At 43.4% G+C, this 16,345-nt stretch overlaps 1 protein-coding gene across 1 annotated transcript in view; it reads left to right on the top strand.

Annotated features, from left to right (window-relative positions):
• The window catches only part of LOC145411379 (DNA excision repair protein ERCC-6-like), a 101,405-nt gene that overhangs the window by 17,807 nt on the left and 67,253 nt on the right, over positions 1–16,345 (top strand). Inside the window, exon 4 of the mRNA XM_080281410.1 lies at positions 12,201–12,544. Coding sequence (XP_080137536.1) covers positions 12,201–12,544 — 344 coding nt within the window. The remainder of the gene's footprint in view (positions 1–12,200; positions 12,545–16,345) is intronic.

Here is a 16,345-nt window from a genome sequence, read left to right as displayed (position 1 = left end):
AGTTAGGTAAATATGGGTTGGAGCAGATTGGGGAAGTGGAAAGTGTGTGCAAGATATTCATAGATGAAATATGTGCAGCTTGTGAGGTAGTGTGTGGGGTGAAGAGAAGATGAAAGGGGGGTGCAAGGAACAGCGTGGTGGAGTGAAGAGGTGAGACAAACTGTGGAGCAAAAGAAGAAAGCATATAGTGAGTGGATGGGAAGCATAGGCATGGAGGAAACTGAGAGATGGAAGAGAGTGTTTTATGTAGAGGGGAAGAGTAAGGCAAAAGATTAGTATGAGAGAGTAAGAAGAGAGTGGATGAGGAATTTGAGTGTAAAGTGGAGGGAATGTAAGAAAATGTTGTGGAAGGAGGTAAAGAGAGGTAGACAGGGTGATACGAGTAAAGGAGTTAGTAGGGGAGTGAATGATGAAAATGGTATATTGATAGTGGAGGAGAGAGAAAAAGTGAGCAGATGGAGAGAACACTATAAGGAACTGTTAAACATAGGCAGTGAAAGTAATGCGAGTATAAGTGGCTGGAGAATGGCTGGGAGAAGGATGGAGGTGAGAAGGAAGGAAGAGATCAATAAGATGGAAGTAGTGGGAGTGATGATGAAAGTCAAAATGGGGGGAAAGACCCAGGAATTAATGGAGTGTGTGGTGAAATAATGGCACATGGGGGAGAGATAGTAGTTGAATGGATATGGAAGATGTGCAGATTGGCCTGGGAGGAAGGTAGAACCACGGATGATTGGAAGTCAGGTATAATTATTCCCCTGTACAAAGGGAAAGGGGAAAAAGAAGTGTGTGGTAATCATAGGAGGCATTTGTCTTCATAGAGTAATAGGAAAAGTATAAAGTAGATACTTATTGACAGAGTGGGGGAAATGACAGAGGAGTTAGTTGGAGAAGGACAAGGAGGTTTTTAACCCGCCGCTTGCTGGCAGACTTTGGACCCTCATGGAGCCTTGGTGCCAGTTTTTTTTTTTTTTTTTTCCCCGTTGGTTAGAAATGATGAGAAAACATGGAGAACAACCATAAAAGTACTCACAGAAACCATTTAGGTTGATTTTGACCGATTCTCCCTGAGCAGGCGGCAGAAAACTTCGGAGTAACGCCCATAGACTTCACCGCCTGCTGCTGCCACAGAGTGAGAGGAGGCAGAAGGTCTGCATTTTCTTCATTGATAATTATGTTATTCGAGCCAAGGACGAGCTTGTTGGGTATATTGATGATATAGGAAGGCCTAGAGAGGCGCGGGAATATCCCGGCCAATTATTTGGTGCCTAATTTGAATTTTCGTATTTGGCAAATACAGTACAGTATATCAAATCGCCAATGTACATGTACATCACTAGCACTGTCCACACGTATAGGAGCCAACTTACATGTATGTCGCCGGCATGGGGCGGGCTAAGAAGGGAAGAGGTTGTGTAGATCAAATATTTATCCATGGGTCTGTAGTGGAAAAGTTTCTAGAGAAGGGAAAGATATTGAATGTGGCCTTCATGGATTTGGAGAAAGCATATGACAGAGTGCATAGACAAAGAATGTCGAAAATATTATGAACATGTGGAGTAAATGGGAAGTTGTTGAATGATGTGAAAAGTATATACAGTGTATGAGGGTGCGAAGGCTGCAGTGCATGCAAATAGTGGACTGAGTGAATTTTTCTGTCTGAATGTTGGATTGAAATAGGAATGTGTCATGCCTCCATGGTTGTTCAATTTGTATATGGATGGGATTGTAAAAGAGATATAAAATAGGGCAGTGGATGTTGGATCAGCCCTAATGAGAGAGTGTAACATTTGGAAACTTCATGTACAGTACTATTGTTTGCAGATGATACGGTATTGTTAAGCGAAGACAAAGGTGAACTGCATGGCTTGGTGAAAGTTTGGGAAAGTGTGTAAGAAACAGAATCTAAAGGTCTATCTATCTATCTATTGCCAGACGCCTCAATCCCGTTTGGGGTGGCCACAAACAAATCGCCTCCAAGTCGCCCTGTCCCCCGCCATTTCACTACCCTGCTCCCAACTCACACCCCCCTCTCTCATATACCTCTCCACCCCATCCCTCCATCTCATCCTCGGTCTCCCCCTCCCTCTTCCACCCTCCACCTCGCTCACATACACTCTCTTCGTCAGTCTTTCACCCTCCATCCTCTCCACATGGCCAAACCACCTCAGTGTGTTCCTCACAACGCTTCCTATCACATCCACATCAGCACCACAACGCTCCTTTATATCCTCATTCGTCAGCCTGTCTCTCCACGTGACTCCACAAGCTCCTCTTAAATAACTCATTTCCACTGCTCTCACTCTTGACTTGTGTCCTTCCAACAACGTCCAAGCTTCACTTCCGTACGTTAGAGTTGGTATCACAATACTGTCATGTAGTAACTTTTTTACTTCCATGCTCACTTCCCTGTTTCTTATCACTGCTTTCAAGGAACCAGCAACCTTTCTTCCCTGCTGTACCCTTTCAAGCACTTCACCCTCCAAACCTCCATCCTTACTCATCACACTACCCAAATACTTAAACGTACTCACATTTTCCAATTCCTCACCATCCAACCTCGCTATACATTCACTGACTTCACCTCTCTCAAAGACCATCACTTTACTCTTCCCCTACATTCACCTTTAGGTTCCGTTTCTTACACACTCTCTCAAACTCATCCACCAAGCCTTGCAGCTCCCCTTCATCTTCACTCAACAACACAGTATCATCTGCAAACAACAGTACAGGGAGTTTCCAAACACTATCCTCTCTCACCAGGGCCACTCCAACATCCACTACCCTACCTTGTACCTCTTTTATTACCCCATCCATGTACAGATTGAACAACCATGGAGACATGACACATCCCTGTTTCAAACCAACTTTCAAAGAGAAAAATTCACTTAGTTCACCATCCACACGCACTGCAGCCTTAGCACCATCATACATACTCTTCACAGCATTCAACAACTTCCCATCTACTCCATATATTCTTAACACTTTCCACAATCCTTGTCTATCCACCCTGTCATATGCTTTCTCCAAATCCATGAAAGCCGCATACAACTTCTTTCCCTTCTCTAGAAACTTTTCCACTAAAGATCTAAGAATGAATATCTGATCTACACAACCTCTTCCCTTCCTAAAGCCTCCCTGTTCTTCTCCAACTAATTTCTCTGTTCTTTCTCTAACTCTGTCTATAAGTATCCTACCATACACTTTTCCTATTATACTAAGAAGACAAATGCCCCTATGATTACCACACACTTCTTTTTCCCCTTTTCCTTTGTACAAGGGAATAATTATACCTGACTTCCAACCCTCCGGGACTCTACCTTCCTCCCAGGCCAATCTGCACATCTTCCACATCCATTCTACTACTATCTCTCCCCCATGCTTCAGCATCTCACCACACCTCCATCAATTCCTGGGGCTTTCCCGATTTAACTTTCTTCATTGCTTCCACAACCTCTATCCTACTGATTTCTACCTGTCTTCTCACCTCACTCCTTCTCCCAGCCATTCCCCAGCCACTTATACTCGCATTACTTCCATCCTCTACGTTCAACAATTCCTTAAAGTGTTCTCTCCATCTGCTCACTTTTCTCCCTTCTCCACTAGTAATCTACCATGTTTATCTTTCACTCCCTGCTAACTTCACTTCCACCCTGTCTTACTCTTTTCACTTCTCTCCAGAACATTTTCTTACAGTCCCTCCACTTTACACTCAAATTCCTTCCAAATTCCTGATCCACTCACTTCTTACTCTCTTACTAATCTTTTCACCTCTCTCTTCCTTTCCACATATAACTCTCTCTTCTGCCTCTCAACTTCTTCCACGCCCCTATTTCTCATCCATTCATTGTATGCTTTCTTCTTTTGTGCCACAGCCTGTTTCACCTCTTCAGTCCACCACGCTGTTCCTTGCACCCCCCTCCGTCTTCTCTTCCTTCCACACACCACATCACATGCTGCACATATTTCTTCTGTAAATATCTTACACACACCTTCCACGTCTCCCATCTGCTCCAATTCATATTTGCCCAATTGTTCCTCCACTTCTCTCTTATACTCTGCCTTTTTCTCATCCTCTTGTAACCTTTCCACTCTCCTTGCAACTACTCCTTCCTCTCGTCTTTCCCTTCTTCTATTCCTCCATCTTACTTGCATCCTACTCTCTGGCCACCACCAAGTAGTGGTCAGAAAGGCCACTCCCCCAACCTCTATAAACTCTTGCATCCAATATACATCTTCGCATCCTTTCATCCACACACACATAATCAATCATTGCCTTCCTTTCATTCAGTTCACCACCCACCCTTCTCATCACTTGCCATGTATACCTGTGGATCATTTTATGCCTGAAGAGGGTATTGGCTATTACCAACCCCCTCCCAGCACAGATGTCCACTAACGCACTCCCATTCTCATCTATCTCAGCAGGCACACCCCACTCACCAACTATTCCATCCACCTTCACATTACCAACTTTACCATTCATATCACCGATCAAAAACACTCTCTCATTCCTTCCAAACTTTTCCATGCACACTTCCACATTTGTCCAGAACTCTTCTCTCACTCTTCTAGCACGATCTTGCGTTGGCGCATACACACACACAATCGCCCACATTTGTATTCCAACTTTCAACTTTACCCACACAATCCTTGACCCAACTGATCCATACTGTCTTATGCTCTTCTTCCATCTTTTACTCACAACTATACACTCCTTCCTTTGCCCTCTCATTCTCATCTACTCCTGCACATATACCCCATCCATACTCCCATTCTCTCACACTTTCTCCTCTCCATTTTGTTTCAGTTATTCCACATACATCCACTTTCGCATCCTCAAGCACCTGGACAATCTCTCTCTCTTTCACCTCATCATTCGCTCCTCTTACATTCCATGTACACATTACCAAGTCCTTTGTCCGGTCCTGGGTCGTCAACGTTTGGTCAGTCCTTGTCCGAGGCTTCTTGTTTGTTTTTTTAGTTAGTTGTTTTCCGGGGAGGGGCACTAACCCTCCGCCAACCCTTTTAGTCGCCTTTTACGACAAGCAGGGATACTGGGGGAGTATTCTTGAAAACCCCCCTACCCCCAGGGGTAGGTGATTGTAGAAAAGAGTAAAGTTATGGTCTTTGAGAGCAATGAAGTCACCGAATGTACAGTGAGGTTGGATGATGAGGAAATGGTAAATGTGAGTGTATTTAAGTACATCGTTTCGTTTCGTTTCGTTTTTAAAGGCTCCAACATGCTTGCATGTGTCGGCCTTGGTCACCTAATGGCGGCTCTCCACGCTGCACGATCCATTGCAGCCTCCCTGTTCAGTCCCTTAACCCTAAGGTCACACTTAATGACCTCGTCCCATGTCTTTCTCGGTCTACCCCTCATAACCCCACCCCCAATATTAACACTTCTCACCTTCCTCACCCAATTATCATCCCCCATCCTCTCCACATGTCCAAACCACCTCAATCTACCTCTCCTCATCACAACACCAATACACTCCAGTCCCATCCTACCTCTCAACTCTTCCATTGTAAACCCAGCCCCTCCAGGCCTTGGACGTAGGGACGCACTGCACATCCACCTAATCATTGTTATTTCTGTACGTCTGAGCCGGTGAATGTCTTCCTCCTTCACTGCCCAGGTCTCACTGCCATACAGCATTACACTCCTAACACATGCTGCATACAAAGACCCCTTAGCACGTAGGGAGAGCCCTCTCAATGTCAGGAGAGGCAAGAGCTCCCTGAACTTCTTCCAACCACTTCTCACCCTAGCCACAGAGCTAGCTCCAGCCCCACCTCCAGCACACAACATGTCTCCCAAATAACAAAACTCTTCCTCACACTCAAGAGATTCACCAGCAAGTTCAATCCTTTCACGTCTGACAATCTCCACCTGCTCACCCCGACACGCCGTTCACATAAAATCAGCATTATCTCGCAGTCTACTTCTGATACCACTACATCTCTTATGCACCCATTTATCACACACACCGCACAAGATGGAATTACTTCCCACGCCCTTGTGGCAAACTGCACATGGCCACTCTCCCTCGTCTTTGACAGTACCGCCACCAACCTTAGATATCATCACTTTTGTTTTATCTGCATTTACCCTTAAACCCTTTTGCCCCATACCATCTCTCCACTTCCTAAACCTTTCCTCCGCCTCCCTTTCATTCTCTGCAATCAACACCAAATCATCAGCATACAACAACTCCCACGGGAGTCCGTTTCTAAAGTCACGTGAAAGGGCTTCAAATACCACGATAAACAACATGGGACTCAAGACTGACCCCTGATGCACACCAACATTCACGGAAAACTCATCACTCAAATCTCCATTCTCTCTCACCTGGGTGTGAGCACCCACATACATGGCCATAACCACCCTAACCAGCCACTCCTCCAAGCCAAGCTTTCTCATTGCCCACTTCACCACCTCTCTAGGGACTCTGTCAAAGGCCTTTTCCAAATCAACAAAAACAAAATAAAGATCCCTTCTCCTACCAATATATTTTTCCTGAAGCTGTCGAACAATGAATATGGCATCAGTGGTCCCCTACCTGGCATAAACCCAAACTGCATCTCATCAATATTCACTCTTTCTCTAATCATACCTTCTAAAACTCTCTCCATTACCTTCATTATCTGATCTAAAAGCTTTATACCTCTATAATTTCCTCTTTCCAGGGCATCACCCTTCCCGTTATACATATTTACAATTACACTCTTCAGCCAATCATCTGGGACAACACACTCATAAATAATCCTATTTATCAGGTCAGTGACTAAACTCACCCCTATATCGCCTGAGGCCTTCAACATTTCGGCAGTCAACCCAGACACACCTGCTGCCTTCCCCACCCTCATCCTGCCTATTGCCTCACTCACAGTAGCAGGATCAATCAAAGGCCAAGGGCCAGACACTGGATCTGCTGGCTCCAAACCATCCCTGTCCCAGTCAGACTCCTCATTCAACAACCGGTTATAATGCTCTCTCCATGCATCTTTAATATCTTCACTGTTCACCACTACCCTTCCTTCATCATTCTTCACACACTGCTCACCTATGATATCCCGATTATCCCTCTTCACCTGACCTGCCACCCTAAACATATTTTTCCCTTCCCCATGATTTAGGTTATCAAGTAATTGTCTCTTGTGACTCAAACTTTGCCCTGTATACCTCTCTCCTAGCCCTACGCTTGGCAGCCAAATATTCCTCTTTGCTACCACCCTTCTTCCATTCCCGGAAAAGCCTTCTTTTCTCCTTAATTGCAGCTTCTACACCCTCATCCCACTACCAAGTTACTTTATGTCTTGGTGGTCCTCTTGTCCAGCCGCATGTTACATCAGTAACTCTCAAGAAATTGTTCTTGAGGGCTCTGTACTGTTCATATGCCTCTGTCTACAGCTTCCTGTTCAGCCTCCACTCTCCTAACTCGCTATAGAAGGCATCCCTTACTACTTGGTTTTTCAGCTTCCATATTTTCCTCCTAGGTACATAAGTCCTCTTTTTCATTACTTGTTCTTTAAGCATCATATCACAAATCAATAGTTTGTGCTGGTGCACACACTCCTCACTTCCTATAACTTTAACATCCCTCATTACATGGGTAGTGTAATGAGTAAGGATGGAACTTTGGAGGACGAAGTGCTTGAAAGGGTACAACATGGAAGAAAGGTTGCTGGTTGTTTGAAAGCAGTGATAAGAAATAGGGAAGTGAGCATGGAAATAATAAAGTCTCTGCGTGATAGTATTATGATACCTGCTCTAGTATATGGGAGTGGAGCTTGGGCCATGTTGAAAGGACACAAGTCAAGAGTGAGAGCGGTAGAAATTAGTTATTTTTGAGGAGTATGTGGAGTTACTTGGAGAGAGAGAGACTGACAAATGAGGAAGTGAAGGAGCATTGTGGTGTGGATGTGGATGTAATTGAAAGTGTTAGGAGAAATGCACTGAGGTTGTTTGGCCCTGTGACGAGGATGGAGAGCGAGAGACTAATGAGGAGAGTGTATATAAGTGGGTGGAGGGAGGGGGAGGCAGTAGCTGTATACACATGTGAGCAAGTGGGTCTTGATAATTCTACTGAAGAACACTACTTGCCAAATCATCAGTTCACCAGTTCATGCCCAAGATTTATTTTAGTTTGTTTTTCTATGTTTTTAGGAATAATATTTAACAGTTTGGATTTGCCAAGATTTGCAAGCACACTGACAACTAGAGTCAGTCTGTTTGGTTGAAAACCACATGGGTACCACACATTTTCCGCTGATGAAGAGCATGCCATTTATCATTGGATTTGTTCATCATGTTTTTCTCGACCCTCTATCCTAAAAACATTCCCATGAGTAAAAGATGAAAATTAAACATCCATCTATCCACCCAGCCATTCATCCATCATCTAATCCCATATTGCCCCATGAGGAGCATAGGAGCCTTGGGCTAGGGAAGTTGGTCATGACATTTAAGATAAGAGTGGCCAGCCTTACTCATCCCTAAGTGGCATTACGTGAGCAGTAAATCCCATCCACCCCTTGGATGTAAACCTACACAGGCTCAATCCAATTGGGGCACTTTATTACCCGCTAATCCACCAGACACCATGGTTTGGTTATATGGTTACCACGGACTCCCGTGGGAGATGTTGTATCCTGATAATTTGGTATTGATTGCAGAGAATGAAAGGGAGGGAGAGGAAAGATTTAGGAAGTGGAGAGATGGTATGGGGCACAAGGGCTTAAGGGTAAATGCAGATAAAACAAAAGTGGTGATATCTAGGGTTGGTGGCGGTCCAGTCAAAGAAGAGGGAGAGTGACCATGTGCAGTTTGCTACAAGGGTGTGGGAAGTAATTCCATCTTGTGCAGTGTTTATGATAAATGGGTGCACAAGAGATGTAGTGGTATTAAAGGTAGACTGCAAGATAATGCTGATTGTATGTGTGTGGTGTGTCAGGGAGAGCAGGTGGAGATTGTCAGGCATGAAAGGATGGAACTTGCTGGTGAGTTTCTTAAGTGTGTGGAAGAGTTTTGTTATTTGGGAGACATGTGCAGGAGGTGGGGCGGGAACTAGCTCTGTGGCTAGGGTGAGAAGTTGTTGGAAGAAGTTCAGGGAGCTGTTGCCTCTCCTGATATTGAGAGGGCTCCCCCTATGTGCTAAGGGGTCTCTGTATGCAGCATGTGTTGTAAGTGTGATGCTGTATGGTAGTGAGACTTGGGCAGTAAAGGAAGAGGATATTCGCAGGCTCAAACGTACAGAAATGACAGTGATTAGGTGGATGTGCAGTGCGTCCCTGCGTGCAAGGCCTGGGGTGGGGGGGGGGCTGAGTTTGTGATGGAAGAGTTGAGAGGTAGGCTTGGACTGGAGTGTATTGGTGTTGTGATGAGGAGAGGTAGATTGAGATGGTTTGGACGTGTGGAGAGGATGGGGGATGATAATTGGGTGCAGAAGGTGAGAAGTGTTAATAATAGGGGTTGGGTTGTGAGGGGTAGACCGAGAAAGATGTGGGACGAGGTCATTAAGTGTGACCTCGGGGTTAAGGGACTGAACAGGGAGGCTGCCATAGGTCGAGCAGCATGGAGAGCCGCCATTAGGTGACCAAGGCCGACGGATGCAAGCATGTTGGAGCCTACAAAAATGAAAACGACGAATCCCAGCATTGTAAATGGTTTCCCAGTGTACAGGAAACCATTTGCATGTCACTCAGTGTAGAGTCACCCATAGGCAGAGGGAAGAGGAAGAATGAAGGAAAAAAAGACAGAAGAGGGATTGCAAGGTCACCCGTAGGCAGAAGGAAGATAAACATAAAGTACAGTGTTAATACAGTACAATACTGTAGTTCAGTACATAGTGTACTATGTATTCACCTAGTGTTGGCATCAGTAAGGGGTATAGTTGTATACCATGCAGTACAGTACAATGCACGTAATCCCATGATGTCTAGTAGCAGTAATTAGCGTACAGTAATTTCAGAATCACAATAGAGCACTAGGATACGAAGCATTGAGAGGCTGCAAGCATTGCAACAACAGCAAGTGAGGCATGGGAAGCCACAGAGTAAGTCACAACACTGCTACTTCACAGTCACAAGTAGAGCACATAGATACAACTTCTTTGTATGAGATCCACAGGAGAGAATGAGAGAGCAATGGTAGGCTCCAACGTGTTCTGATTGGCTAGTGTGTTGGGGGGTTTTCCTGAGTGCTGGTTGGCTGCTGCATCTGAGCCCGATGATACACCTCACTGCGGGATGTTGCATAGAACCACCTGTTGCTTCCCGTCTCAGCACCGTATATTGCATAATTTTGCTGGATACTGGTATTGCATTAACTCAGCCTAGCAAAAAGCACTGGATATTGCATTGGGCCAGATATGGCGATAGCAGATAATTGAGAGGGTACTGGTATATTTTTTAGCTTTGCTGCTGTGCCAAAGCACAGTAATACTATATGCAGTATGTAGGTCAAGGTCTTTAATACAGGTTTTAATTATTGTTACTCTAAGTCAAGCCACGCAATACGAGTGTTTACTGTGTGATGAATTGCTATACTGTAAATACAAACTAAAAGTTAAACTCAGTTTCACGATAATGGTGGCGACATGATTTTCATATATGCTAGAACAATATTTGTGATGACTGCATGTAACAATCCCATGCATATACAGTGCCTCCCATGCAAGCCAGCAGTCAGTGACCCATCCAGTTTATATTCACTGTGATCGTCTCCCTTTCATTCCATTTCGTGTGTGCAAGGCCATTAAAATACCACTTCTATGACCAGATTTCATTGCAAGTATGTAACAAATAGTGCAGTGTGCAATATTAAGTGAAGTGATAACTTTTTTCATCCATCCATCCATCCAATCCTGTGTTGCCCCATGAGGAGCGTAGGAGCCTGGGGCTAGACAAGTTAGTCCTGACATTTAAGATGAGAGTGACCAGCCTCACTCACCCCTGTGTGGCATTACATGAGCAATAACCCCAACCATCCCTTGGATATAAACCTTCCCTGGCTCAGTCCAATCGGAGCGCCGCAATTACCCACTAAACCACCAAGCGCCATAATTTGGTTATATGGTTATCACCCAGCGTAGTAAATTGTTTCCTGGTGTACAGCAAACCATTTGGTTTGTCACTCAATGTAGAGTGACCTACAGGCAGAAGGAACAGGAAAGAATGAAAGATAGAAAAACAAAATAGGGAGTGTAAAGCCACCTGTAGGCAGAAGGACTAGGAAAGAATGAAGTACTGTACTGTAAAGAAAGACAGAAGAGGAAGAAAGGAAAAGAGGGAGGAGAGGAAAGGGCAGACTCCCAAGAGCAGCACTACATCGAGTGAGTGGATGGTGAGTGCCCCCACCTACAATTTTTTGTGTGTGAAATACTGAAACTTGTACCTTGGAAATCATGTCTGGCAATGTTGCTACCGTCACCATAAGCATGTGCTACTGAGACTCTGAGGGCAAGCCTAACAGGTAAAAGTCTTTTTAGATTTTAGGTTATGTGTCATAGGCCCTCCTCCCTATCCTTGTTGAACCCATGCTATATCAACCTTGCCATATGATAAATCATTGCGTGATGGGTTTTCACTTGCAGCATTATCATCGTATAGTGAGGCGTGACTGTATTGTTCATCGTGTAGTACACTGCAGTTCCAAAAATCCGAATTCTAAATATCAGAAAATACATCAACACATTTTGAAAGTTCACCTTTTTTTTTTTTTTTTTTTTTTTTTTTTTAAGGGTTGCTGCAGTATTAACAGATTGCTGTAGTAGTCAACAGCCACCCAAGCTAGCTCAGGCTTGACTCACATGAACCACTAGGTTGATTTAAATCATTTTTCTGTGCCCTGATTCTTTTCATATGGACAAAATAATCATATTTTTTTTTATTGTTGATTGTTTGCACCTGCCCAAGGAAATCAATAATTTCAGGATAATAAATTACTGTACTTGTTTAGGATGGACACAGTAATTTCAAAAGGGAATGCTAAGCAGGTAAAAGTCTATGCATGTGCCTGATTGTAATGACTGTGAATTCCACTTTTCTAAAAAAATTCTAATATCCAAGAATCTCCTGATCTCACTTATTTCATCATAGGGGAATAGCACTGTAAGTGTCTTGTGTACAGTATTATTACTTGTTCATTTAGTTAGATGAGGGTAGAAATGAGCTCATTTTACTTTACTTTACAGTTAGATGACTATGACTTGGAAGATGGTGAAATACAAGATGATGATAATGAAGGTGAAGAGAACCAGGGAAAGAAGTTGATGTCTGGAAGTGAGCGTGAGAGGCTTATCAGGGAAGGTCAGATGACTCCCTTTGGAACGTCCATGACCTCTGTCTCCAGCAAGACAGTGTCCACCCTACCTAAACCTGGGTTAGCCCATCCCTTGCCTAGGCAAGGAGGTAGTGGAAATAGCACCAGACCTGTTCAGAAAGGTCCCACTAAAGCTGAGATGATTAGTTCAGGAGAAATGACACCTTTTGGAACCATTGTTAAATCTGATCCCAGTGATCCAAAGTTACCCAAACAGTAAGTGTTATAGTTGTTGCCATTTTTATACTATGTTATTTACTACAGTACAACTTCCTAAATCGAAATATCCAACTTCCAAAAACCTCTACTTTCCAAAAATATTTTTTCATGCAATAGGTGGGTGTTGATATCCTCCAGTCCTCACACAGGGTACCATATATTTGAAGGCTAAGTTTTTCTGTGGTAAAGCTAACAACAGATACTACAAATACCAGATACTTCATTCCATAAACTGGTCTTGGTACTGTAGGCTGCCTTTTACAAGACAAGATTTCTCATACTATAGCATTGTGACACTGCTTTCAGAAATACCAGTACTCCATTTTCCATAATGCGTTTGGACCCAAGCATAACAAATTTCGGAGTATATACTGTACTGTATAATGTAACACTTTTTTCTTTTTCAAGCCAACAGATGTGAATAATGAGAATAATTACATACTTAAAATGACTGAATGTGTTGGTACACAAAGATGGATTGGTACCCCAGATTACCTCAGTATCAGAAGTGAAGAAGAATGTGGAAGGGTTATGAAATCGGAAGAGGAAACACATCAAAATGCATAGATGAAAGTTGTAATAGTGCTGAGTTGAAGTGTTCTGTTGCTCATACATTAACCCTGTTGCCCTCATGCAGTTGTTTAGATGCCTAGTGGTTCAGTGAGCTAAGGTGCTCCAACCAGCTGTGGCTCATAAGCCTGTAATTATCACTGTCTGGCAAGGCGAGGCAATATAGTTTATGTGTGTGTGTGTGTGTGTGTGGCCAAAATATTTGTGGATAAATTTTCATCAAACCTTCAAGATGTAGCAGCTATGTGGATCGGCAGAAGTGATTAACTTTTGATGAGGATTTGATCAAAGATGATCAAATGCTGGCTTCCATTTATTTTTTTATATGGATTGGCTTTTTGTGAAATGTGTTACCTGAATTCCTTAGAGTCTGTGAATTTTCTTCAAATTTTGTAAGTTGGTAACTTGAACCTTACCCACAAATTTTGACAGGTGATGAGCATTTAGCCCCTGAATGCTTTTGTTTCATGCCAGGGGATGATTGGGGTGTATTGCTTACATAACATCATTGAGAGGAAAGGAACCATTCATTGTCATCATCGATGTCTGAACTGGATATCGGGTAGCATAGCCTCTAAAAGCTCTCATAAAAATTGATGATTCTGTGGTGTATATCAGTGTTGGAGAGACAGAGACAGGTGAAGAGTGCTGTGAAGTGGCTGCGAAATGGAAAAGCAGCTGGGGTTGATGAAGTGTATGCAGAGATGAATAAGTGTAGTGGAGAGAGTGGAATGAAGTGCTTGTTAGAGATATGTAAGAAGGTATGGATGAGTGAAACTATGCCAGCAGAGAGGAAAAAGGCTGTGATTGTACCCTTGTACAAAAATAAAGTGAGTGCGAAGTGAGTGCAAGAATTATCGTGGCATAAGTTTATTGAGTGTGGTAGGGAAGGTGTATGTGAGAATTATTATAGAGAAAGTAAGAGAGATATCATCAATCCTAGTGAGTGATGAACAGGGTGGCTTTAGGAGTGGCAGAGGATGTGTGTATCAAATATTTGCAGTGAGACAGATAGCAGAGAAGGCTTGTAAGAAGGACCACAGGGTGTTTATGGCACTCATGGATCTGGAAAAAGCATACAACAGAGTGGATAGAGAGAAGGATTGTGGAAAGTTTTGTGCATGTACAGTGTAGATGGTAAGCTGCTAGGTGCTGTCAAGAGTTTTTATGATGGTAGTGAAGCATGTGTAAGGGTTAATGGGCATCTAAGTGAATGGTTCATGATCAATGTGGGCGTGCAACAAGGTTGTGTGATGTCCCCATTGTTGTTCAATATATATATATATATATATATATATATATATATATATATATATATATATGGATGGGGTGATGAGAGAAGTAAAAACACGAGTAATGGAGAGGGGGATGGCGTTGGTAATGAATGGTGATGGATGGAGTATCTAAAATTTGTTGTATGCCGATGATGCAGTACTGCTTGCTAGTACCAGACAAGAACTTGGTAGGTTAGTGCAGAGTTTTGCTGATGTCTGTGAGTGTCGTGCCTTGAGAGTAAATGTAGAAAAGAGTAAAATGATGGTTATTGAGAGGGAAGGTGACTCCCAGTGTGATGTTACAGTGAATGGAGAGAGACTGGAATTGGTGAGAGAATTCAAATACCTGGGTACAGTGATAGAAAAGAGAGGAAAATGTGCAAAAGAAGTGGAAAGTAAAGTGACACAAGGAAGAAAAGTAGCAGGTGCAATGAAGGGCTTGATAAGAAACAGAGACTTGAGTGTTGCAGCTGCACGAGGCTTACATGAAGGAGTGTTAGTGCCAACATTAACATATGGATGTAAGATTATGGTATGGCATGAAAATGAAAAATCAAGAGTAAGAGCGGTGGAGGTGGGACTGCTGAGGAATGTATGTGGAGTACAGAGGGTGAACAGAATGATGCAGTGCATTCTCACCCAATATAGCTACTGTTGTGGCATTCAAATGCCAGAAATGGGTTTTGCCAATACTGATGGTCCAGATTTTTTATAGTAAGGATGACTGACGCTCAGGAGAGTCAGACGACTGAACGTAGCAGTTGGACTTCCTAAACTGGGTATTTATAGTACAGCTCCATGTGAGGACACCTGTACTGTGTAACTGGACAGTTGCCTGGTCATACAGTTATGTCCCTCAGCTCCTTTCCCATCCTCCAAAAGGAGGACTGTGACCTGCAGGAGAAGGGTAACTTCAGTCTGCAATCCACCATGTTCACATCCTGATGAAGCTGACGCCTTAACAACAGTTCATCATCATTGTATTCATCAAGTTTGTTATCGTCATTATTATTACTGTATCACCATATACATATACTCATTTACATGGGACTGGGACAGGGAAGGTTTGGAGACAGCAGATCCAGTGTTTGGCCCTTGGCCCTTGATTGATGCTGCTACTGTGAGTGAAGCAATAGGCAGGATGCAGGTAGAGAAGGCAGCAGGTGTAGCTAGGTTGACTGCTGAAATGTTAAAGGCCTCAGGAGATATAGGAATTAGGTTAGTCACTGACTTGATTAATATGATTATATATGAGTGTGTTGTCCCAGATGATTGGCTGAAGAGTGTAATTGTAAATGTATACAAGGGGAAAGGTGATGCCTTGGAAAGAGGAAATTATGGAGGTATAAAGCTTTTAGATCAGATAATGAAGGTAATGGGGAGAGTTCTAGAAGGTATGATTAGAGAAAGAGTGAGTGTTGATGAGATGCAGTTTGAGTTTACACCAGGCAGGGGGACCACTGATGTCATATTCATCGTTCGACAGCTGCAGGAAAAATATACAGGAAAGAAAAGGGAGCTGTACTTTGTTTTTGTTGATTTGGAGAAGGCCTTTGACAGAGTCCATGGAGAGGTGGTGAAGTGGGCAATGAGAAAACTTGGGATGGAAGAGTGGCTGGTTAGGGTGGTTATGGCCATGTATGTGGGTGCTCGCACTTAGATGAGAGTGAATGGAGACTTGAGTGATGAGTTTTCCGTGAATGTTGGTGTGCTTCAGGGGTCAGTTTTGAGTCCTTTGTTGTTTATCATGGTACTTGAAGCGTAATCACGTGGCCACAGAAATCCACTGCCGTAGGAGACGTTGTATGCTGATGATATAGTGTTGATTGCAGAGAATGAAAGTGAGTCAGAGGAAAGATTGAGGAAGTGGAGAGATGGTATGGGGCACAAGGGCTTAAGAGTAAATGCAGATAAAAGAAAAGTGATTGTAGCTAGGGTTGGTGGCAGTACTGTC

The sequence above is a fragment of the Coenobita brevimanus genome, chromosome 89, assembly GCF_032717465.1.
Source record: "Coenobita brevimanus isolate Jiangsu-jjx chromosome 89, ASM3271746v2, whole genome shotgun sequence".
In the NCBI taxonomy this organism is placed as follows: Eukaryota; Metazoa; Arthropoda; class Malacostraca; order Decapoda; family Coenobitidae; genus Coenobita; species Coenobita brevimanus.
This window is presented reverse-complemented; position numbering and strand designations above follow the sequence as displayed.